General features: G+C 35.9%; 2 protein-coding genes across 3 annotated transcripts; one reads left to right on the top strand and one right to left on the bottom strand.

Moving 5' to 3' along the window:
• The first annotated feature begins 1,063 nt into the window (after nucleotides 1-1,063).
• On the top strand, nucleotides 1,064-9,506 carry LOC130622639 (insulin-like growth factor 2 mRNA-binding protein 2). The gene is made up of 9 exons (XM_057438125.1): nucleotides 1,064-1,377; nucleotides 4,831-5,104; nucleotides 5,194-5,280; nucleotides 5,377-5,661; nucleotides 6,064-6,250; nucleotides 6,347-6,454; nucleotides 6,977-7,276; nucleotides 7,862-8,098; nucleotides 8,750-9,506. Exons 1-9 carry the CDS (start codon nucleotides 1,185-1,187, stop codon nucleotides 8,804-8,806), a joined length of 1,728 nt encoding a protein of 575 aa, XP_057294108.1. The 5' UTR covers nucleotides 1,064-1,184; the 3' UTR covers nucleotides 8,807-9,506.
• A 3,036-nt stretch (nucleotides 9,507-12,542) lies between these two features.
• Nucleotides 12,543-22,905, bottom strand: LOC130622636 (collagen alpha-1(I) chain-like). Of its 2 annotated transcripts, XM_057438121.1 has the most exons (25): nucleotides 22,605-22,904; nucleotides 20,959-21,005; nucleotides 20,088-20,138; nucleotides 19,927-19,980; nucleotides 19,758-19,838; nucleotides 19,539-19,673; nucleotides 19,011-19,226; nucleotides 18,875-18,928; nucleotides 18,655-18,699; nucleotides 18,015-18,572; nucleotides 17,877-17,930; nucleotides 17,424-17,783; nucleotides 17,289-17,342; nucleotides 17,115-17,168; nucleotides 16,982-17,026; nucleotides 16,801-16,899; nucleotides 16,137-16,730; nucleotides 16,018-16,071; nucleotides 15,850-15,903; nucleotides 15,670-15,723; nucleotides 15,410-15,571; nucleotides 14,383-15,318; nucleotides 13,434-13,511; nucleotides 13,124-13,345; nucleotides 12,543-12,971 (listed from the first exon to the last, which is right to left on the bottom strand). In XM_057438121.1, exons 1-25 carry the CDS (start codon nucleotides 22,693-22,695, stop codon nucleotides 12,825-12,827), a joined length of 4,299 nt encoding a protein of 1,432 aa, XP_057294104.1. In that variant the 5' UTR covers nucleotides 22,696-22,904; the 3' UTR covers nucleotides 12,543-12,824. The 2 variants fall into 2 exon arrangements, with proteins under 2 accessions (XP_057294104.1, XP_057294103.1); XM_057438120.1 differs by having other exon boundaries at nucleotides 17,424-17,930; nucleotides 22,605-22,905.
• Nucleotides 22,906-23,737: the final 832 nt, after the last annotated feature.

Genomic DNA, 23,737 nt, shown 5'->3' with positions numbered 1-23,737 from the left:
TTATTTTAGCAAGAAGGTGGAGCATTGCTTCTCCTATTTCAGCAAAAGTGTGGGCTCAAAATAAATTTATGTACAGCAAAAGTGTGGGCTCAAAATAAATTTATGTACATGTGCGAAATGTCACGAGTCTGGCAAAGAACTGCACCTGCTACATTTAGCGCATTTTGTTTTGGTTCTTCGTGCTCAAATTTTCCCCATTTTAAAATTTAAAATTAGACGAAAGTATAAAGAAATACAGCGGAAGCTCTGTTTAAGACAAGCACAGACCAACATCTCAACATGATTTAGATTTGATTCCACCTCACCCCCATCCGCCCTTTTCATTAATTTTATGTATCTCAACGGTTTGCTGCATATTGTGCTACGTGTTGTGTCTAGTGATGCATCTTCTCGAGTTGCCAGATCTCTACTTAAATCTGTATTTATATGCTGTTAGTTCGAGATCAACAATGGAAAAATGACTCTGTTAAATCCCGTCATTTCAGATTTGAATTCTTAATTTTTAAAGTAATTGCAATTTTCCAGGAAGGGTCTACGAAGGAGAGTTTTGCGCATAAAAATTTCTTAAAATAGAAAAATATTTTTTTTGTTCATGTACATGATGAATGAACTGGTACGCACAATGAAAATACATGCACGGAACATACATTTAATACTATCAACCGTAAGCACGTTATTATGGAGATTGCAAACTTGTTTCCGGCGGTTCGTTTGAGTGCTTTTTAAAAATTGACTTTCTGCAAAACAAATGCGACATAAAATAAAAAAATAGGTTTAATTTTGGTTTTAGAAATAAAATTATATATTTGTAAAAAATTAAGCATTGTTTTAAAGCAAATTATATATAGTCACTTTGAGCAAAATGCTGTTAGTACAAACTATGGTCATGGTAAAGATGTGCGTTTTGTCATACTTTTGTTACTTATAAAATTATAAAAAACTCAGTAGATCAATGAGCTTTTCTCAAAATTGGTATGATAGTATAACCTTCTTCTGAGAGTATGTATTATCTCCAACATACCATGCGTACTACTGTAAAATTTTGATCACATGAACCATGATGGCTACTGCAGCACGTGTGTAAAAAGATAACAAAAATACATGCGCATGTTGTATAGTCTTTTGTGTTTAGGTTAGTCTTTCTCAAACTTTTCACAGCTCTATTTTCATACCGGTTTGGAAAAATGCCGCAACTTTTATTTCAATTTCAACACAATGGGGTTTCCAAAGATGGTCCATTCCTGGAAACTTTAATTCATATTTTAAATCAGCGAAAAATAACATATGATGGAATTCAGAAGCATCAGCACAGCGATGCAGTTAGTGTAGATTTTTCAAGTCCAGAAGAAGCAAAGAATGCTTATAAAACATTGGATGGTAAGTTTTTTTTCCTGATTTATTTTCTTCGTTTTGTTTATTTGTTAATTACCATGTTTATTGTCCACATTATCTTTGCCCAAACAAAAATGGTCCCGAGATTTTTTATGTGTGCATATTCAGTATTAAAAGATAAATATTCTGGCTGGCGAACAACCTGTTATAATAAATATTTGTGCTATTTTAAGACGCAAGCTTCAGTATTAAATCATACTTCTGGATGTTTTACCATATCAGATGTTTTTTGTTTTATTTTCTAAAGTTTGGCTAATCTCTACGAAATTTTTTATTTAAACTTAATATTTTTTACACATGGAAATACAAATTGGAAATATAAATTGATCTCATTAGTTTTGTATATGTAAAAAGGATATCTCAACAAAATGAAAAAAAACCAACAACAGCGATTCTTTGCTGCAACAAAAACAAAAGTCTATAAGGTGTTATTTTTAACCAGCTATTAATAAAAGATGTGTTTAACATCATAGATAGATAGATAGATGTGCATATTTTACATGGCTAGCCTCACAAATATCGAGGGATATACCCTATCTATTATTTCCAGGAGGGGCCATGGCTTAGATGGAGAGTCCTAGAGTATTTAATGCTCATTTTGAGCGACGCAGACCCAATTAGGGCCTGCGCTCTACTAGACAACTCCCGGCAACATCCACCGGCCCACACAGTGTGCCACCTTCCCAATTTCCCTCACATGGCTTCGGTTAACCCGGGGCTATGGTAACATTCACTCGCCCATGTTGAATCGCCGTCAAGAGGAATCGAACCCCGGTCTCCTGCACAGAGTACGAGAGCTATAACCACTAATCTACGGCTCCACAACAAGAAGAATATATATATTTTTTAAAACAAAAAATAGATATATATTTCTTTATATTTTTTGAATGAGTTATTTGGGGTTCTTTCTCATTCGTAAAAAAAAATAAAAATGCTTTATAAAATATCCTTCAAAAAATTTAATTAGTCAAGCTTCACTCTAAACTTTTTATGTGAGCTCTTTTGGGCTTATTAAGTAAAATTTAAAATAATAAAGATATAAAACCACATTTTCTTGTGTTTACAGCATGCTTCTTTCTCGAAAGCCGCCATGTTGTGATAATTTTTTTTTTGGATTAAACCCATTTTGATGTCATCTCTCAGATGGCAAAAAAGGCCCCCTGAACATGTTGCTGTAAAACGATAACTCAGAGAAAAAGTAGAAGAGTAAATTATTGCAACTAAGATTAATTGTGTTGATAATTATAAAATGTGTTTTTGTGCTATGCCTTTTGGAATAAGAATAATGAAGTAGTGCTGGAAAGCATTTTCTACTAATCTTCTAATTTAAAAACGCTTTTAGAGTCTAACTATTTAAACCAACAAAAACTGTTAGGGATCGCAGTGCAGCATTTAATGTGGGGGGGGGGTAAGATAGGCTACGGAAGGGTAAAAGAAAATGTCACCGACATGTTTGCCCTGATAACCCCAAATAGCTTCTTTTTTACTCTAAAATATACTTCCCAGCACCGCAACCTGTCTCGGTGGGCCTTTCTGTACACAAGCCGGAAAGAGCCAATCTCGTTCTCAGGGCATCGGAATAGCTAAAAAGGCTGCAGTTCACTACTAAGCTTTTGCTTTCACTTCCATTCTCATCTTCATAACAGTTTTCCCAGCTACAGGGTGAAACTTTAAAATTAAAAAAGCCCACAACTTTTTCATGAGAACTCGATTTTAAAAAGGGAAGTAAAAAACAAGTGTTTACTTATCTTCAGTATATACCTGTTACATATGTTAAAAAACAAAACAACAACCGCTTTGGTATATATAAAAACGCTGGCGGGGTGAGTATATAAACAAATATGGCTTCCATCAACACAAATAAGAAGATAGCGATACTGTTTATGCTTGAAACAACTTTGTTATCACTATTAGTTGTTTCTTAATTTTTTTTAAAATAACCTTTGTTTCAGACCAATTTAAATATTATTCATTAAAATATATTATGGGGCTATTATTTATCTCCCACACACTTGAAACAGGATAAAAAGTTAATTTTAGATCATTCTCAATTATAATTTCAGTGAAACCTGGTGTTTTCAGCATGTTTCATGGTTTTGTTGTCTATTTATTACAAATACACTATGATACAAAAACAAATATATCCATTGATTTGCATTAATAGTGATAATTATTTGCTCTTCTAAAGCTTGCATAAACTTTTTCTGTACTTAGCCACCAGGTTTTTCTGTTTACATGGACAAATATCAATCCCGTTTGACCGGGATCCCGGGTCACTTGCCCGGGATCTTGGTTGATCGAGTTTCCCGTTGTAGCCGAGGCGAGACGAATATGCACCATATAAACACAGTATAAATTTTCAGCGTTTTTCCGCAAATACCCGAGATCTCAGTCGTGCAGGATATCTCGGTGGACCGAGTTTTCCAGTCTCATATAAAAAGGTGCTAAGTCAAATGGAAATAGAACGTATTTTCATTTATCAGAATTGGACCCTTCATTGCAGGTAATAATGCCTTGTCAATGTAAACTGGTTCCCGCAGAACCTCAAAAACATCATCGATAACCCTGAGTATGAAAGAATATGTTAAATAAAATTCAATGAACAATTTTTGGCTGTTTATCAATCTCTTAAAGTAAATTTGTGTGTGTTTGCTTGTGTTATAGCTATAAAACATTCCATTGCTTATTTATCTTAACCCAATGAAATCTGCTGACCAACCTGGTGCACAATTACAATATGAACATCAACGTAAGTCAGAAAGGAACAATATGAACAGGGAGATAAAATAGAACAAGAAAAATCTGCATGCAAATAGTAATGATTGTGAGTGTCCAGATTGGGAAACTTTAATAGACTAACGTAGTGTGACCAAAAGGTGCATTTGTCGTGCTGATGAAACAGAACTTTTACAGCCCCTGTTAGATTTTTTGGTCTTCAAGAAATGCACTCTACTGATTCACATTATAATAAAAAACGGTGGTCATTTTTATAATCTATCACATGGCTACTAGGTTGTGCAAGGTGCTAGAAAAATGTGAAATAAAAGGGCTATAAAATAGATTATCAACTTTCTCTCGTCTAGCTCATCACATTGTTGAGCTAGAGGAACTTTTATTTAAATGTGGAATAAATAATAGCTATAATTGTTTTTGGACTTATTGTTGGCAGGTCACTTATTGATTAGTGTAAGCAAAATGCTGACCAAGAAAGAAGTTAACTAATGCAACACACTATAAAAGCATGTAACAGCTGGAATATGTTTGCACAGCATTTTATAATAAATTTGAAGGCTAAATGTTTTATTGTGTTAAATAGCAGCTAACATTGAGGTTTTAAGCCTAATCTAAACCTAACATAAAAAAATAAAACAGCAAAAAACTCAAATTCTAATTACTCTGTGCTCTTCGGTTTATATTTTTAGCTTGATTTACTTCTAGGAATGGAGCTCATGGGATCATACTTGACTATTAAACCTGGAAGAAGTGAAGAAAGCAGTGAATATGTTGATAGAGAACAGAGAGAGCAGCAAAATCGAACTCACTATCATAGAAGAAAAGAGGATCAGAGCCCAAATGGGTATTCTGAGCAACGTAATGACAGAAGATATAGAAACAATGACCACTATAATACTCAGTATAATGATCGATACAACGATAGATATAGCCAATACAATATGAAGCAAACACCAACAGTAGAACAGTACCCCTGTAGGTAGGTGCAAGTACTGATTGTTCTTTATAATAATAGCTACTGATAAAACAACAGTGGAATTAAGAAGTTTTCCTTGATTTGTATTCTAGGATATTAATTCCAAGCGATATGGTTAAAGTTATTTTAGGTAAAGCTGGTGCAACTATAACCAGTATCCAGGGTAAAACAAATACAAAGTAAGTCTAAACACAAAAAAACACTGAATGTCATTCAACCTGGCTACCAGTGAGACGAAACTTCATTTGCCTGCAACTCTAAGCTTTTTCTTATAGAATTGACATTCATAGAGATAAAGGTCCTATGAGGGGACGTCCATATGAAGATACTTTAACTACTATCAAAGGGGATCCTACTAGCTTTTCTGATGCTATAAAGGAGTTGCTTGTTGTTATGCAAACTGATTATGAAAAACGAGAAGAAGACGAGTGTAAGCCGCTGCAGTTGAAACTTCTTGCACATGATTTACTGTGTGGACGAATCATTGGCAAGGCTGGTAATAACTTAAAAAAAGTTCGCAATGATTCTGGTGTAACGAAGTTGATTATTTCAAATTCAATGTACGTTGCTTTCACTGTTTTTCTATCCCTTAAGCCTTTTACTACCTGTGTTCTGCAGGGAAGTTCTTTTTTAGTTACCATCTTGTAACTGTTGTATCTCAAAATGTAGTGACTTTTGGACACTCTAGATTTGTTTTTCTGATGCAACGCCTTGCAGAACAAAGCGACGCAGCAAAACTTTGTTGTGATCGAAAAGTTAACTTTAGAATTTGTGGCTCTCTCTTCTAGCCTTTGTATAGTCTCTGTAAAAAGATACCCCAGCTTGAATCACCCTGTCATAGAAAACGTTACATGTAAAATATGGTTATTAAACAATATATTGGCTTATATATATTGTTTTTGTAAACTGAAATCCACCACCAAAATGTTTTTGACTTTGATTTTGAGTTTTTGTTTTTATAGATATGAAGAAAGTAACCAGTTTTCACCTAGTGGTGTAATGTGCACAGGTGAGCGTGTCATCACGATAGAAGGGACTGTTGATGCTATATGTGCTGCTGAGGTAGTTCTAAGCAAAAGACTGAGAGATTACATGGAACGAGATATGAGCAACTCTGCAAATATGACGCCTGGTATTGGTGGTGGAATGGTGAGCCAATACACTCTAGCCTTTGTTATCATATGGGATTTTGTACAAACAAATAAAAACATATGTTCTTTAAAAAAAATTTTCCTCTTGTGACAGGGTTATTTTGGTGGAGCAGGAGGAGGAGCTGGAGGTGGAATGAGTAACAGTTACAATTATCCGCCCAATATGATGTATCAAAGGTCACCCTATGGTTATCCAAATATGGTAGGTTATTTATATTCGAAAATGAGAATTTGTATTTAAGACCACTTTCCATTTTAGATATGTGTACTTACAAAACCGGAACTAAGCCTTTTTTTCAAATTTTATATGCTAATGTTACAAAGATCAAAATGCAATAAACGTAGATTGATGCAGTGTTAGCATCGTTAGACTTGCTACTGCACAACTATTGATATCCAGCCTTCGTAAGTAATTAAGTAACTAGAAGTTTTAACGTCTTTGCGAATTCCATCCTACGGATGTCTATTTCTTCCCTTCATAACTAAGTTACAGTACCTGCTAAAGATACCTATAGCATTGCTTGCCTGCCACACAAGTCAATTTGCGGTCAGTAGATGGTTCCAAATTGGCAGACAACACTACATTTAAAGTGCAATGTTGTGGATGAAAAAACTGCAACCTTATATTTACAGGTTGAAAGCGCTACCACTACATCATCTCCGCCTTAATTTAAATACCTGAATACATTTTTAAAGCAATTATTCTAAAATATATATTTTTTAGGCATATATGGGTGGACATGGCTACCCAGGGTATATAGGTGGTTACAATGGAATTCTTGGGCATGGCTATGTGCCCAATCCTTTTGGTGGTAATCTGGCACCCCAACCGCAAAGTAGCAATGATAATGAGACAACATGTGTTCTAATACCGACGAAAGAAGTAGGCGCGATTATTGGGCGTAATGGCGGATATATAAATCGTGTGAAACAGTACAGTGGCGCTCAAGTACGTGTTGTAAAAGGCGAAGAGGGGGGTGAAAGTAGAGTTGAAATTACTGGACCGCCTGATGCTCAATGGAAAGTTAGTTGTTTTTTCTAGCTTTATAATAGTTATGAGATTGTGAAAGCTAGCCTAAACTAAAATATTAAAAGTGTTGCTAACAGAATGAGTGACAGTGAGCCTTGGTTATTTAAAAGATATGTTCACAAGGTATTTTGTCTTGGTTATTTAAAAGATATGTTCACAAGGTATTTCAACGAACGACAATGCAATTTGTTTGCTAACTACAAAGTTTTTTTAATTAAGCAGACGAATTTTTAAGGTTAGGCGTTTTTGGCTCTCAATTTGATTAGAATCTAATATATGTGTTTGAGAAGATTTTTGCTACGGCGTAACTGGAGAGGTTTTATCTAAAAGAAGTGTTCAGGGACTGTACGGAAGGATAAAAAGTTGTGAAACGTGTTGTTTTATTTTGGCCCAATGAGGCCTACATGACCTTATGGAGATTATATTTTTTAATTGAAATTCATATCACGTTTTAACTTAAATTTCTGGAGACCACAATTTTATACGGCCTAGTGGGAATTGAATTTTTACACAAAACATTGTAGAGCTCACCCTGTGGAGGTTTGTACATAACCTTGATGTTAACTGCTTCTCATTTAGGCTTCGCTTTGTGTATTCAGTAAGATCAAAGAAACCATGAAGGTACCATACAGTGAGGCTCAACTGAGAACAGAGTACATGGTCTCCGGTGAATGTGTGGGACGAATCATAGGTAAAAAGGGTCAGGTCGTGCAAGATATTCAAGACAAAGCTCAAGCTGATATCGAAGTGCCGAAAGACAAACAAGGTGGAGAACAAGTACCTGTGTTTATCACTGGCACGTTCAATGGAACGCAGGTATGATCGTTGTATTGTTTTGTCATCGTTGTGTAAGATCTTTCCATTACAGTGCGGTTTTCTGGATTTCTGTGAATTCCTTGAATCATTTTGAGTTTATTATATGGTGCTTGTTCTTGAATTATTTTAAAATCTGTGATTTTTTAGTTTGTTTATATAACTGAAAACACACGTAAACAATAAAATTTGGTATTTGCGAGGCGGATTTTTCTGTTCGGTTTGCTTGCTACGGTGATCCATGCTCTTCAAAAATCAAAAAACCTTTCGGCCATCTGTCAATTTTTACATAATAGAGTAATTATAGTTCTAGTATCTCATTGTTATACACAAAGCTACGTAAAAAAATAATGGAAAAAAGACCTTGAAACAAACTCTGTCGATACTTCTTTTATCTGTTGAATGCTGACTCTAATGATTTGATCGAAGTTTTCTAATTCTGGCTTATGATCGATGAATCAGCTGCTAGTTTAAATTTTTGGTACCAGTTTCCAGTTTTTTTGAATGCTATCTCTTAAAAATCGCAAAACCGAATGTTTTGTTGCTATGTTGGTTGTTTAAAAAATCTGGAAAAATACCGGAATTTTGTATTCAAAATTTTTTATTCTTTTTAACCTTATCGATCATTTTAGTTTAACTTTTCTTTTTTTTTAGATCGCTTTAAATCGAATTCGTGACATTGTGCATCGTGCTCAACAAAAAAGTACGTAGTGTGTCAATCAATCATTTTTTTACCGCCATATTTTTCTGCCATCTTTAAAAATGTTGTTGTTCCAGTTGGATGGGTGTTATATTTGAAACACTCGATTTTTAAAAAGATTTTTTATATATGGACAGAGAAGTTCTCAATTCCTTTTTTCTTTCAAAATTTTTTTAAAGTATTTAAGTCTCGTACTTACATAAGATAGTGCGCATTTGTTGTTTTACGCTTTTCATTTTCGCGTGTAGTTTTTGATATAAATTTAGAGAAAAAACTAACGAACTTTTTAGGGTTTTTTTTCCATTCTATGAAAAATTGCTACATCGTATTATCTTAGCAAGCATTTGTATATATTTTCAAAATTAATTGCGTTCCTCCCTTACATTGCAGTTTGTTGCTTCAAGTAACAGCGCAACTTTCGGTAATATCGCATCTCAACGCGATTTCCAAACTTGGGTTCTTTTTTTTCCATTTTAATTTTTGATTATTCAATTTAAATGTCTTGACTTACACACTTTTACCCAGACTCTTATCTCTGGTTTGTTAGCGCGCCAGGACAGAATAATAAAAGATCTGGGTAGGAGTTTGTTCCATGTATATGATGATATTTATGTATATTTTAGTACCCGTATTATCTATTATTATAATTGTTATTATGGTATATTGGAATTTATCTTTCTTAATGAAAGAAAGTTTATTACCTTCATGAAATTGTTTTACAACTGTATTTCGGAATGCATTACCAATGAAAGTATACTTCTACCCGCTGTGTCATCGAAGGAGATAAAAAGGCTACTTGCAATGGGTTGAAAGATTTTGATAAAGTTTTTCTGATTCTTTGCGCAAAGTTACTCAGAAGTAAGTTTTAGAAAGTGACATTTTAAAAAGAAAGCACAATAGCGTTTTGAAATAAATTTTTATCAGAAACACCCCCCCCCCCCCCAAATTCAGAGGCCCAAAATTACCCAAAAAAAAATTTTTACACCCTTATCTACGTCATGGCTTATTTCCGGTCCCGGTTATTAATTTTTTTCACTTTTTGCATTATTTGTCAATAAATGTAATTTGACGGTTTTGAAGTTTTTAAAAAAAGCTCGTAATGTCTTTATTTTAGGCAACATCAACTGAATTTAAGCCTAAAAATCCCATTACATTTTTCAATAAATGAATTATAAAATACAAGAACAGATCATTATCTACAAATTTCATTTAATCCCACATAAAAACTCGGGTTTGTAAAATTTCCAAAAGATTTGCTTTCTCACATTTTATTAAAATTTATTTGTTTCTTTCTTATAGATGAACTTGCAGCCTTGAGAAAGGAATTTTACAAATTTTAATTAATTTCATGTTTTAAAAATTTTCGCTGCTAAGCAACAGGCCTGAACTACCCCAGGTTAACTCTAAACAAGATGCAGGCGCTGCATAAACTATCTCGCTATTAAAAATGCACAACTATGAAACATCCACAATGCGACCCAATTCTACAATTTCTGCTAACAAAAATACAGCCTATCATCCATGGTTAAAAGTCGCGCGATTGAAACGTTTATGGTCTTAAACGGCATTTAGGTGACAAAGAATCAAAATTTTGATGTCACCATCATGTTAGCATACTTTTTTTGTTATCTGTGCCAAATTTTGTCGAAAATAAAGTAGTTTTAATTTCGCACCAATTTTGGCCTAAAATGACATTTAGGTGACAAAAATCAAAATTTTAATGTCACCATCATGTTCAGCATACGTTTTTTGTTAACTTTGCCAAATTTTGTCTAAAATAAAGTAGTTTTAATTTTTGGACCAATTTTGGCCTAAAATGACATTTAGGTGACAAAAATGAAAATTATGATGTCACTATTATGTTCAGCATACCTTTTTGCAATTGATCATTTGGGACATTTAGTTAGTTACGAGTTGGAAACCTATCCTCGCAGGCGAGATAGTAAAAAGAAAAAAAAAAGTAAAAATAGTTACCAAGATGAGATTCGAACACACGACTACTCCCGTGTCGGTGCTCAGAGAGCCAAAAATTTCCATTTTGGGACGGACAGCTGTATTTGAATACTCCTCGCAGGCGAGATAGTAATAAGGTTTTTAAGTTTGTCTAGAAATTTCATTGTTTATACTTGATCTCATATTTGATATTAGCGTGTGTGAAAAAAGATTTTTAAAAAAAATTAGGATTTCCTGTGTCATATCATTTTCGTAAATTTCTTCCTTGAAGCAAAAAAAAAAATTTTTTTGCGATATTGATTTTCGTAGCGAAAATTTCTCCTAGTAAGGCAAATTATTCTTGAAGGATAGTGTTTTGTTAAAAAAGTCTCCTTTATTTAAGTGAAGGAACGCTTAAACTTTTATTAAAGATAACAGTAAATGTTCCTTCTCTTTTGATTACCTAGGGTTTCTAAAGTTTCATAAAACAGGACAGGAGAGGTACCATAGTAATCTAGCTATGCATTCGGTAAAGTGGGACCCGGAATCCAGGGACCTTAAAGGGTGGAACACGGGACCCTGGAGGCAGGGCAAATTTTTAAATTTGAAATATTACGAAGACCAGAATGCTGCAAACGTAAACATGATAAAGGGAAAACGTGAGTAGCCAAGTTACCTGGCATAATTTCTCTTACCACTAGGAAATCGAAATAGCTAAATTTTGATATTCTCAAAGAAAGCTTAGAAAACTAGGTTCGCAAGTGAGAGAATTTGTATCTTGTAATGTTATTCCAGATAATTATAATAGTGGCAAGTGATTTAAATGAAGGTTAAAAACAAACGATGTTAGAGGGCAATGTAAATTGAAACTCGTGTAAAGCTTTAGTGACTAGGTTAGTCATAGTGAAAAAGACTGGATCAATATATGTATCCAGATAATGTAACAGTTCATCTGGATAGCTATCCAGATAATGTAACAGTTCATCTGGATATTGGATATTTTTATCTGCCATATTTGTCGTACAATGCAAGGAACTCTTCTCGTCGGCACATTATTCTGTCTCTTGTTAGACTAGTTAGGCTTTCCTTGATAATATTAAAGTTAAATTTACACCTTATTCCTCTGATTTCCTAATGGGAACAAAAAACACGCTGGCTCTCCTGGCTATTTATTTGCTTCTTAAGTCTAGGCCATTTTTATGTTTTTTTCTATAAACTTTAAATTTCCTTCTGTACTTACTCCTACGTGCGTAAGTATTCCGTTTCCTATTAGGTATGATCCTAAGTTGAAATTTTAAGGAAAACCTGGCCTAGCTATCTAGGTTTCCTTTGATTCGAAGATATTCAAATGGTGTACTCCTTATGATACTCATTTGGTTGTACGTGGAATCGCAATGAGTCCATGGCTGAGAAAAAAAGACAAAAGTCGTCACATAAATATGTAGTTTCCTGCATCTTTTCCTTATTCCGAGATGTTATTCTAGTCTTGATAATATTCCCATTTTAAAAATTTAACCTGCGTCTTGGGTCTAAAATGCTAGATCCCGGGTCCCACTTTTCCCATATGCCGTTTTACTATTGTGTCGATGGCCCTGCATAGACAACTCAGTCTTCATGTTTGAGTTTCAACCAACTACGACAGAAAAATAAAAAAAGTCCTTCTTCATAGAAAAATAACGAATACTACAATATGTTTAAAAAAACCGAAGATTTATTTATTTTTGTACATGGCATAGATGGATATTCCTTGGAAGCACGCTTGAAAAAACTGATACGATTTTGCTCGATTAGTCAAGTGAGCGAGACAGCTTCATATCCACGTGGTCCGAATCTACTAACTACATAAATATAAAAAGTTACACGTGATTTCTTCGAAGTAAAAAGAGGTATAATTTTCTAAAAATAATTATTTAAGATTTCTCACTTATAAATACAGTAAGCAAAAAACCAAATAGTGTTTTATCTAAAAATTCCAAAAATTACGTTTTCTATCCACTCTTTCTTAACCTCTTGTACGGTGAGTGACATAAAAATCATGTTGTCGATAAAAAATGTTCAACTCAGTTATGTACACATAAAAACGCGGCCGCCATCTTTCTAAGAGAAACACACGGGACCGAAAACCATGCTGAATTCTTCAATATCCCCACCAATATCATGTGCCGCTACATCGATTACTGGCAAATGATTTGAAATTTTGGATGATAGTTCAACTTCGGCTTTGTTCCATTGGTTATTTTTCTTCTAAAGAAAACAGTTTTTAAAGTAAAAGAAAGTCGCCATAACAAAGTAACTAAAGAAACACACTCGTATCGTCCTCATAAAAAGCGTTCAGGCCCTGGGGTTAAGGTTGTTGTAAAGAAAGAAAAAATTAAGGCAGGGTTGGACACACTTACTCCACACCCATCAGAGATGACGTTGATGTTAACGCGCGCTTTCTTATGTACGGACAAGACAGCTTCATTGTCCAACTTGAATCTTAACGGATGCTTGTGTGGTTGATTCTTTCTATTCAAGATGGCGTGTGAATTCTTGCAGTTGTATGTTATGTTCTGACGTACGTTAGTACTTAAGAGTTGAAGCATTTTCATCTGTGGGGTGTCCATGGAGTATGGGATCTACAAGAGAAAGAATAATTAGCTAGTAAAGGAGAAAATCACACTTCTTTGCCACGCCCATTCACAACCAATAAATAAAGTTTCTTACGCCTTCTTTCTCCATTTCAATATCCTTCATGATCCATTGATATCTATCCTGGCCACCGCCAATCTTTACATCACTCACCTGTAAAAGAAATACAATATTCACAGAAGCATTCTTCATGCTCAAATAAGGAAGTATTTTAATCTTTCTATAACCCCGTGCTTAAGAGTAAACGCCGGCTTCGAGTAAACGGTAACGGTAACGGCTCAGGACGAGGATACCACCTAATAACGTGTGACGTCATTTGTTTCGTGCTTTAAAAGGTATTATGAAAACAGAAGCAACTTTCTGAGTACCAAATTAGCTTTTCGAATAACGAAGAGTTGCCTTCTTTAAAATTATATAATTTGCTCTTTCACCAACTGCCCTTTCACTACGCTATACTCAAAATCCCATCTTTGGCAGTCTTAAAATTTTTATTTCAGGATTAGCCTAATCCCAGGGCATTTTGTATTCTTTACGGACATCGGGACGGCGATACTAACATGTTCGCTATCCCGAAAACAAGAAAGATACAAGATGCACTGGGGACGAGGTTGTTTCAGGATGTTTTTATCCTTTGAAAATTTTTTTTTCTATTTACATTAGAAGTGTACCTTCAGAAAGACTAATTTTTGCAGTAATTAAATTTCGAGAATTGCATAGAATTCGATTTTTCACGGGAAGCTTAATTTTGCACTGCTTGATTTGCGAAAAAATTATATTTGCGATGTGTTGAAAACCGCGAAAGTTGTGGATTTTATAATATTCATAACAAAAATGATTTTTTTAGTATAAATGGTTTTACTGTTTTAGTTTTCGCGAATTGTGTGTATCAACAAAATTGCCACAGATATTTATTTTAGGTGCTCCAAAATTTTTCCGGTATTAAATTTCGCGTAACAGACGAAAAACACGAAATTTGCGAAAAAAACTTTCCGCGAAAATTACTTAAGGTATATTTGTTGCTTACCGCGCTTATTTTAGGGTATACACAAGTTTCATTAGTTTCTTTGTGACAGTACACCAACACGCTATCATCAGAAGCACCCTCGTTAGGATCCACCCAATAATCTGAGGACTGTTTTTGTGGATACCATTTGAACAGTTCAGCGCAGGTACGTGCAGGGTCGCTTCTTTGTCCAGAGCCCATAGTAACTTTATCAAATGTCTTTAACAAGTTGTAGTACGTTTTAAAGTTATCGTAATGCCTGTTAATACTTGGGTCTGTTTTGCCAGCAGCTTGGTAATACTTGTATTGTTGATTGTATCCACTAGCAGCCCTACCAGGTCCTTTCATTCCTAATCCACCTGCAGTGAAGAATCTTGCGAAGGCACCAGAGATACCACTAATTTCACCAGGAGAGCCAGGTTGACCAGCGACACCAGGACCACCTGGGGCACCAGGTTTACCGCTGTCACCATTTGGGCCAGATTGACCACGATTTCCTTTACGACCAAATTGTCCATTGATACCTTTTGATCCTGCTCTTCCGCGGCCACCGTCAGGTCCAGCTGAACCTCGCACTCCCTGCGGTCCTACAGGTCCATCTGGACCAGGTTCGCCAGTGTTACCTTTTTCTCCAGCATCGCCAGCTGGTCCATAAATACCTTGTGGACCCATAGATCCTTTATCTCCTCTTTCTCCATCATCTCCTTTGGCTCCCTGGTTTCCTCTGGGACCTCGACTACCTTTTGTTCCGTGATTTCCCTGTCTTCCATCCCTTCCTCGAAGGCCTGGTCTACCTGACGAACCTTTAGACCCATCAGGCCCAGCAGCTCCCGGTTTTCCATTTTCTCCGGCATCACCAGTTTCCCCCCGCATTCCTCGTGTTCCCCTGCCGCCTTGGTATCCTGGTTCACCTGGTTGACCGTTCGTTCCATCTAGACCATCAAATCCAGCTTTTCCCTATGGCAGCACGCAAATAAAAATAAAGATTTGTTCTAATTCTTGTTAGCGCTTTTTATTATTTGCCAAAGATGACAAGAGAAAACTTTACCTTTAGACCGTCTGTGCCAGGAATACCTCTTACTCCGTCAGGTCCGCTCTCTCCTTGGTCGCCTCGTTTACCGTTAGTACCATCTCTTCCTGTTTTTCCAGGAAATCCTTTAGGACCATCCTCCCCAGGCTTGCCAACCGAACCAATTTGTCCAGGTGGTCCCTAACAAGTACATAATAAATAAAAAATCGATTTAGTTAATTAAAAGCTATTTAAACAAAAACAAAACATAATGTGTAATACGAATTAGAAGTGCATACCGATTCTCCGCGTCTTCCTGCTGGACCTGGAGGACCGGTGAGTCCACGTTCTCCCTGTTACAAAAATGATATAATGATTATAATATTTTAAGTTTTAGTAAATACGTTCCATACGAAACCTATAACAAGGAGAAGATGTAAAAATTCACATTCCATGAAAGAAAAGGAGGAGTCACTTACCTCTTTTCCTGGTGCGCCCGGATCTCCGTTTGAGCCGTCTTTGCCAGGAGGTCCCTACAATATGTTACGTTAGTTAAAATAATTTGTTGAAACACTTTTTATAGAATCGAGTGCAGAAAAAATATGAAATTATTAGAATCGTGTGATGAAATAATATGAAATTATTACCTGTTCACCGGGTGTACCTGCTCGTCCAGGATTTCCTGGGTCTCCAGCTGGTCCCTAAAAAAATGTTTTATTAGTCTGATAAAAGCATAACATTTTATAGAAAAAAAAAATGATGCTACCTTTTGTCCAGGATTTCCTGGCAAACCAGGACGTCCAGTCGGCCCGTCATTACCAGTACTGCCAACATCACCTGTAGGCCCAGGTGGACCACGAGCACCAACTAGTCCAGGCTCACCAATGTCTCCAACAATTCCCTTTTCACCTGGTGCACCAATTTTACCAGCAATTCCGGTTGGTCCAGTAGTTCCAGGAAGTCCTACTTCTCCTGCGTCGCCACGATCACCGGTGGGTCCTTTAGCTCCTCTTGGACCTGGCTCACCTGATGAGCCACGAGGTCCTTGTTGTCCAGGTTGGCCAGGTCGACCAGGTTGACCTTCTTCACCAGGTTCACCATCTGAGCCGGGTAATCCTTGCAATCCAGGAGCTCCATCTTCTCCACTTGTTCCACGCTCTCCAGTTGGACCTGTGGGACCTTGTTGACCAGAAGGTCCTTGCTCTCCAGGTTGACCATCTTTCCCAGCTAAACCTTTTGGTCCACTTTTACCTCTTAATCCAGTTGATCCAGATACACCTTGTTGGCCATTGGGTCCAGATATGCCTTGAATTCCAGCTAGACCAGTACTACCCTTGGCACCAGGAAGTCCAGCTTCTCCCTATATAATATCATACTTCAAAACTACTAGATATAAACATTTTTAGATAAAAAGATTCTTTGTTGCTTACTCTAACTCCTGGGGATCCTGGATCTCCAGGTTCTCCGCGACTACCCTGCTGTCCACGGAGTCCACGTGCTCCCCTGTTTCCAACAGGTCCCACAATTCCCTATAATGATATACACTGGTATTAAATGAGAAAAATTGTGAAAATAGAAACAAATTATCAATAATATAAAAAAATTTCAAACCTGTTTTCCCGGGACTCCTTGTCTTCCTTGCTCCCCTTTTGCTCCCTGTATGAAAAAAAATTTAAAAAAATTAATTAAAAAAATTCTCATTTTTTTCAATTGTTTACTGAACAGTTAATTGAAAATAACTTACCGGAGTTCCATCATCACCATCAGCTCCTGTTGGGCCTGTTGGGCCAGATGGACCCTAAATTAAAACCAATTATGTGAAACAATAAATATAAAAATTAAAAATATCTGTACCACAAACGAAATGATACAGAGTGGTAAATACTGTCTAAATTATAGCATAACAAACGTAACGTACTTGTTTCCCTGATGTGCCAGCTACACCTGCAGGACCAGGATCTCCACGTTTTCCCTGAAAGTAGTAATAATCGCATGTTATACATTAAATAAAATTTATGGTATAGTTCCATTCTTTTATTGGAAAGTGTATTACTGTCAAGCCCGGCTCTCCATTTAGACCACGTTCACCCATTGATCCTGGTACACCAGCATGACCTTTAGCTCCAGCTCTCCCTGCAGCACCAGTTGCACCTGTTTCTCCAGCTTCACCGGGCTGGCCAACTAAACCAATGGGACCTGGGACTCCTTGTGAACCTTGGGGACCACGTTGACCAGGAGAACCGTTTTTTCCGTCGAGACCTGGTGCTCCCCGTTTACCATCTCTTCCCGGAGTACCAATTTGACCTTGTGTTCCAGGTTCTCCTCTTGCGCCTCTATCTCCTGCACGCCCATTTAAACCTTTCGAACCTTTGAGTCCATTTTCACCTGTATACCCTGTTTCTCCAGTACTTCCCTTAATACAAAAAATAATAATCATAGAATTATTATAAATAATAATTTTAATCGACATAAAATTAGAAAAAAATTGTAAAGCAAATAGACTTACTTTACTTCCATCAAACCCTGGTCTCCCTTCATTTCCGGGTGGCCCTGTTTTCCCCTAAAAGAAATTGATAACAGTTTAATGTGCAACTTACTTTTTTAACTTAAATACAAATTCTTAACAGAATAAATTAATATTTACCTGCAGTCCAACAGCTCCAATGTTGCCTATTGGTCCAGCTCTACCGACTTTTCCTTCAATACCTGTCTTACCAGGTGCTCCACGTGGTCCATCAGGACCAAGATCTCCTGCTTCTCCTTTTTCACCAGATATTCCAGAAACGCCACGTATACCAGGTTGTCCCTTGCTGCCAGTTAACCCAGCTGGACCACGTTTACCAGGTCCACCTCTTTCTCCTTGTTGTCCAAGAGCACCAGGGTTACCAACTAAACCTGGTCCACCAGGCGGACCTCTAACTCCAGGAGCTCCTGGTTTTCCTCGATCTCCATCAAAACCTCTTGGGCCTACTGGACCGTTTTCACCATTAGGGCCTGAATCACCAACACCTCCCTTTGAACCACGCTCACCAGCTTCTCCTGGTTGGCCTTTCAATCCTTGTGGACCCCGAATACCGATACTACCCTTTATACCTCCTTCGCCTACATCACCTGGCTGACCTCTCGGACCTTCTATACCACGAGGACCAACTCCCCCTGACGGACCACGAGGACCCTCAGGACCTAATCTGCCAGGAAAGCCCTAGAAATATGGAGAAATTTATTAGACAAGAGAAATTTGATTAACATGAAACTAAAAACTTCTATTAATACTTATTACTTACAAGTTTGCCTTGATCACCTCTTGCCCCTTTTTCTCCAGCATAACCCTGTAAATAAAATAGAGTCAATACAAGAAACATAGAAATAAACGGGAAGAGAATTAAAAGATGTGCCTCTAATTTAAACCATTGATGTAGACACAATAAAATATCGAAATATTAAAATCCTTAATTACAGATATGAGACATCGCACTTCTTTTATAATTTAAAATTGTGTTTTACCTTTTCACCAGATTTTCCTTTATCTCCCTCGTCTCCAGCAGGACCTGCTCCACCCTGGATAGAAAGAAAATGTTAAAAAAAACTTCAAGTGGAGCAAATAACTTTAGAATTACAAAAAAATTTCAATTTTACTCACTCTTGCCCCCTTGAACCCAAACGGACCTTGTGGACCTGGAAAACCAATTTGACCACGAATTCCAGGTTTTCCAGGGGGTCCTTGAGCACCACGATCGCCTCTTGCTCCTTTCAAACCATCATTTCCTGGGTCACCATTTTCACCTCTGTCGCCATAAGCACCAGTGGAACCTGGTAAACCAGTCACACCTTCTACGCCGACAAGCCCGACGTCGCCCTAACAAAAAAAATATTATAGAACACGTATTCCAACAAGGAAAAAGGAAACGTATATTTATTTATATATTTTCTTAATCATTCATTTAGTTATTAATTAATTAATTCATTTATTCACTTATTTATTTATTTATTTATCACCAGTTCTTCAAACAGTGTGCAGCAAAAGAGACTCAAAAATGACTTCATAAAATTCGTACCCATAATTACATTGGGTCATATAGCTAGTCTAATTTAATAGTAACTATCTTTAAATTATGAACTTACTATTAATGCAAATACATTTAGGTTATCAAACACAAAAAACACCTACTTTGACTCCTTCTTCACCGGTAAGTCCAGGAGTTCCGGGTGGCCCTGATGGTCCATCTCGGTATTCGAACACAGTGTTTACTCCATAGGTTCCTCCTGCTAGACCCACTAATTCAAACTGCGGATCTGGTCCTTTCTAAATCAAAAAGCCAATTGTGGTTATTTATTAATTTATTAAAAGAATACTTAACTGGAATAATATCACATTAGAAAAACTCACAGTTGAAGAACCGCCACCGGGTGGGCCTTGCAAACCGGGATCTCCTATTTCTCCTTTTTGTCCTAGATCTCCTCGATCACCCTGTAATAAATAAAAAAATTACGAGAATTATAAACATTAAAAATACACATTATTTTTAAGATAAAACCAAGGTAAAATGTAAAATTACCTGTGGTCCGATTCTTCCTGGACGCCCGGAGTTGCCAATCATACCAAAAAATCCCTATTTAAAAAAAATGAGTCTTTAGAAATGGATTTTACATCAAAAATAAATTACAAATATAAACAAGTATTAATTGTGAAAATAATATATGTTAAATATCTGCTTACCCTATCTCCAAGTGGACCAGGAGGTCCTGGTTGACCTTTGACGTAAATGATCTAAATTCATGTTAAATTTGATTTGCACTATGAGATGATGAAACAAAAAATAAAAAATAAATAAAAATGAAAAGAGATAATAATAATAAATATGGGGCTTTTAGTGGACTTTTCGTGGTCTAACACGGTTGTAACACAATGAAAAAAGAAATATTCGGCTTCAACTATTTACTTTCGCGAGCATTCCAAAAGTGACTGTGTTTATTTTACAACGTCTCTTTTCGCTCTGCGTGGACTAAAAAATGAAAATGACTCAAAAAATTTTTTTTAAATAGTTGTTATTGATTGTTATTATTTTTAACTTTATTATATGGTAATTTTACATTAATAATCTAATTTCAAATAACGGTAGGTTGATAACTATGTTTTAATTGCATGAAATAATGTGCTAATTTTTGTTGTTTTAAATGGTTACGTGTTAAAGCAGTTGGTTATACTTATCCTTAGCATAAAGGACGGATTTAATCTGCCAAAGAGTCAAAAATAAAGCTAGCCGCAAGAAGTTTGAAAACACAGGAAGATCTCATCTGAATTGTTTCACCACTTTCGCTGAGCACAGACACAAGTAGAAAGATATTTATAAGAGTCGTTGTTTAAAAGGGTTGAGTGTTACACTAGTTGTTTATAGTAATCCTTAGCGTAAAAGACCGATTTAATCTGCTACATCGTCAAAAATAAGCTAGCCGCAAAGCTTGAAAGACAGGGAGATCTCATCTGAGTTGTTTCACCACTTTTGCTGGGCGCAGACACAATTATTAATAATATGTATTTATTCGCAAGACGCTTGAGGATTAGGTTTAAAAATATAATAAATTTTTACGTCTTGTTCTCCGATTTGTCTTGCCACTCGCGATAATGGTTGTGAAGCTAGAATAGAGAAGATACGTCAATGTTAAAGCAACGTCAAAAATAAGGCTGTCTAAAAATACAGTATTAACGACATCGCCAAAAACTAACGGTAAACAACTCCTTTTAACCAGTTCGCCAAATTGAATCATTTTTTAGCTTCTTTAAATTGATTTTTCAACAAAAAAAGCTACTTCTAAGAAAACGTATTTTCTTGCAAAGTTTTTTGAAAGTTGGCCTTATTGAAGTTGGCCTTTATCGCTGTTTATAGGAGACCGTTTGTTTATTGGCGGAAAACGCTTGTTGATGGGGGGTGTTTATAAAGTTCATCCTCGTCCTCAGGGTCTTGTGGCCCCTGAGCCGTTATTACGGAGTGGACAACAATGACTTTTCGCCGCTATCAACTTCATCAACAAGGCAAAATGCCCTGGGAACGAGGTTGTACAAAGTTAAATACAATGTCAAAGTGGACAGCATCGAGGAACAAGCGGTAATGTAAACACAGTGCGAAGATCGCTGTGATAACCAAGTGGTATTGTAAAGACTAATCCCTATGTGTGTATTTATTTTGCTTTTTGTTAACAGAGCACAATAATAAACTTGCTTAACCACACACTTGATTTTTTAATAATTTTAACAAAGAAAACACTTCAGGAAATTTTAAGTTTTGAACAAAATCGCCGGAAAAGATTGGATATAAGAGCTATGTATTGTTATGTTTTATGTTCCAGGTATCGTTTTATAAGAAAAATGTTGTAAGATTATTAATGGGAAATTTTTAAAATAAGATTTAAATTTGAGGACAAACACACATGACTTGTTGACAATATCCTCAATCGTTCTTTTTTTATATTTTTTTAATTAATTTTTGTCTCACAAAATTTCGTTAACAGTTAATAGGAAAGGAAACAGGAAATACAGTAGAATATATTTTTAAAAAATATTTTGTAATGTATTTGCCCACGTTTGTTGTCTGTTTTATCAGAAAAAAAGAGAATTAATAAAATCTCGGTCATGTCATTTCATTGTTCTTTATTGCTTTTATTTTGTGCTTAACTTTCAGCTATTCCAAGCCTCAAAATTACTGTATTCAATGTTACTACATACATTTTGCACAAATAAACTTTAAAATAGTCGAGACAACAAACTTTTCCGATTGTAAATTTATTTTTTTAGGAATTAACGAGCCGTGAAATATATAAACAAATAAAATATATTTCACAGTAGTTGAGACAAAACCTCTTTTAACCAAACAATAAGTGTTGTTTGAGATGACAGTGAGCGGTGTGGAGATGATGGTTAAACAAGAAAAAAACGTGATAACTCATTTCACAACAATACATTCTCAGTCGCTGGCTACCATATAGAAGTTTTAGAATTCAATAATTCAAAACTCAGGAAGTAATCTTGACTCCTTGATTTGAATCATATTTTCCCCTGTTTAAAGGGGAAATTTTCATTAAAAAAAGGCATGGAATTCACTTTGCGCTCTAAATCATTTTCTTATTAAGTGGCATCTATAAAAGTCATATATTTGCCCGATAATAATTTGGCCAAGCTTACTTTAAAAAGCGTGAATTATATGACTATATAAATTCTGAACAAAAAAAGTCTACATACCTTCGGTGAAACACACCACAAATAATAAGATGAACATGAGAGCTAAACTCGCCATTTTTCTTTGCCAATTCTGAGATGAACCAAGCACCATAGACTAGAACGCGTTCAAATATGCCCGCTATAAATCCACTTCGCTTGTTTTTCCCTTTTCAAAGGAATTGAATCGCAACAAACTCGGGTTATTTTGTTGTAAAACCCGTACCCGTGTGCTTGCGATTCCTTCCTAAAGGAAACTGCCCAATTCTTTTAAACAATTGTTACAAGCGCAGTCTGTTAGCTTGAAAATGATGTGTTCGTTTATTTACATGCAATGTTAACCAACTGAGAAGTAGAACAATAGAAGCGATGATGTACATTGAGGGTGTATTATCTAGATGGATATAAATTTATGAGGGTTTTTGTTTTCGTGTTTATCTAGGAAGTTGACACAGTTCAAAAGGATGCCACTTTGGGAAAGAAACGTTGACGTGCTCAAAGTACTTTTTAACACATTTTTGTTGTTAAATTGGGATCTATTGTGTTAGGTAAACAATAACAACAGTCTAGATTGGTGTGGTTCGCTTAACAAGTTGTATTTAAAAAGTTTAAGTGTTTTATGACTCTTTTTAAACAACATCCGTTCATTGATAACACGCCTTATGTTGCAGCGAGCATTCATTTTTTTTTCTTATTCCATTTTGCTAGAATTTATATGCTAATTTTATGTCCCTATTTGCTGCTATTTTTCGCCATACATCCTATCCTAGATGCTTTTTGCAATAAACGCCTTTTTATAATGAACACTGCTAAAAAAGCAAGACATTACTTGGGTATTTATTCATAATGCAGAACGCCATTTCGTGTTGAGCGCCCTTCTGAAAATAGCAAAAACATTGTGTAACGACAACGCAGTTTGTCACACCGGAAGCCGACACAAGTTTGCATTGTTGACATTTAAAACACAAGCACCTACGAAAAAGGGTTTTCCAGAGCGTTGCTTAGTAACATCAACAGGGAAGAGACAATCAAAGGGCGATGAAAATGACAAACTCTGTGTGTTTAAGTAAACCTAAGTGCCCTAACAAAACACACTTGTAAAAAAATATACTAAACATTATTATGCACGAAGATTATCGCTGTTTTAAAGTGTTCAA

Source organism: Hydractinia symbiolongicarpus, chromosome 12, assembly GCF_029227915.1.
Source record: "Hydractinia symbiolongicarpus strain clone_291-10 chromosome 12, HSymV2.1, whole genome shotgun sequence".
In the NCBI taxonomy this organism is placed as follows: Eukaryota; Metazoa; Cnidaria; class Hydrozoa; order Anthoathecata; family Hydractiniidae; genus Hydractinia; species Hydractinia symbiolongicarpus.
The sequence above is the reverse complement of the archived record's forward strand: the minus strand, read 5'-3'. Positions and strand labels throughout refer to the sequence as shown.